Source organism: Plasmopara halstedii (assembly GCF_900000015.1).
Source record: "Plasmopara halstedii genome assembly, contig: Scaffold_2548, whole genome shotgun sequence".
NCBI classification, from domain to species: domain Eukaryota; phylum Oomycota; class Peronosporomycetes; order Peronosporales; family Peronosporaceae; genus Plasmopara; species Plasmopara halstedii.
Window position 1 is genome coordinate 1 of NW_020189455.1, and position 511 is coordinate 511.

At 40.3% G+C, this 511-nt stretch overlaps 1 protein-coding gene across 1 annotated transcript; it reads left to right on the top strand.

The window, feature by feature from the left end:
- Positions 1 to 39: 39 nt before the first annotated feature.
- Positions 40 to 460, top strand: PHALS_04281 (WW domain; the record flags this gene model as incomplete). Its single annotated transcript, XM_024718369.1, has 2 exons — positions 40 to 364; positions 423 to 460. 2 exons carry the CDS (start codon positions 40 to 42, stop codon positions 458 to 460), a joined length of 363 nt encoding a protein of 120 aa, XP_024583774.1.
- Positions 461 to 511: the final 51 nt, after the last annotated feature.

The following is a 511-nucleotide window of genomic DNA, read 5'->3' on the forward strand; positions in this document are numbered from 1 at the left end:
TTGATGTGAAGATCTGAGATATAATTAATATTTAATGACATGGACACAACGAGTCTAGAGTTTCAAGAGGCACTTCGAGACCATGCACGAAGTTTAGGCGTTGAATTGGACTCGGAGATTTATTTGCTTCCGCTTGTGCAAGAAGCACTTCTTGCTGAACTTCCACCAGACTGGGAACAAGGTGAGACAGAAGATGGTACGCTTTATTACTTTAATTCGACTACAGAGGAGAGTATTTGGGAACATCCATTGGATGCACACTATCGAGAGCTTATTCAGAGTCAAAAGGAAGAACATGCAGCTACTTTAATCGCAAACATATCTGAAGCACCCGAAGACTCCAAAACAATTGACGTCAAGACCAGTTTGAAAACTACTTTAATAACTAGCAATCGTGATGTGTATAGCTTTGACGATATTAGCGACGAAGAAACGCCGACTCCTATCGTCTCAGCTGTAGTCTCAATTAAATCCAAAAGTAACAATTTATTCACCAAGCCACATTTGTCAG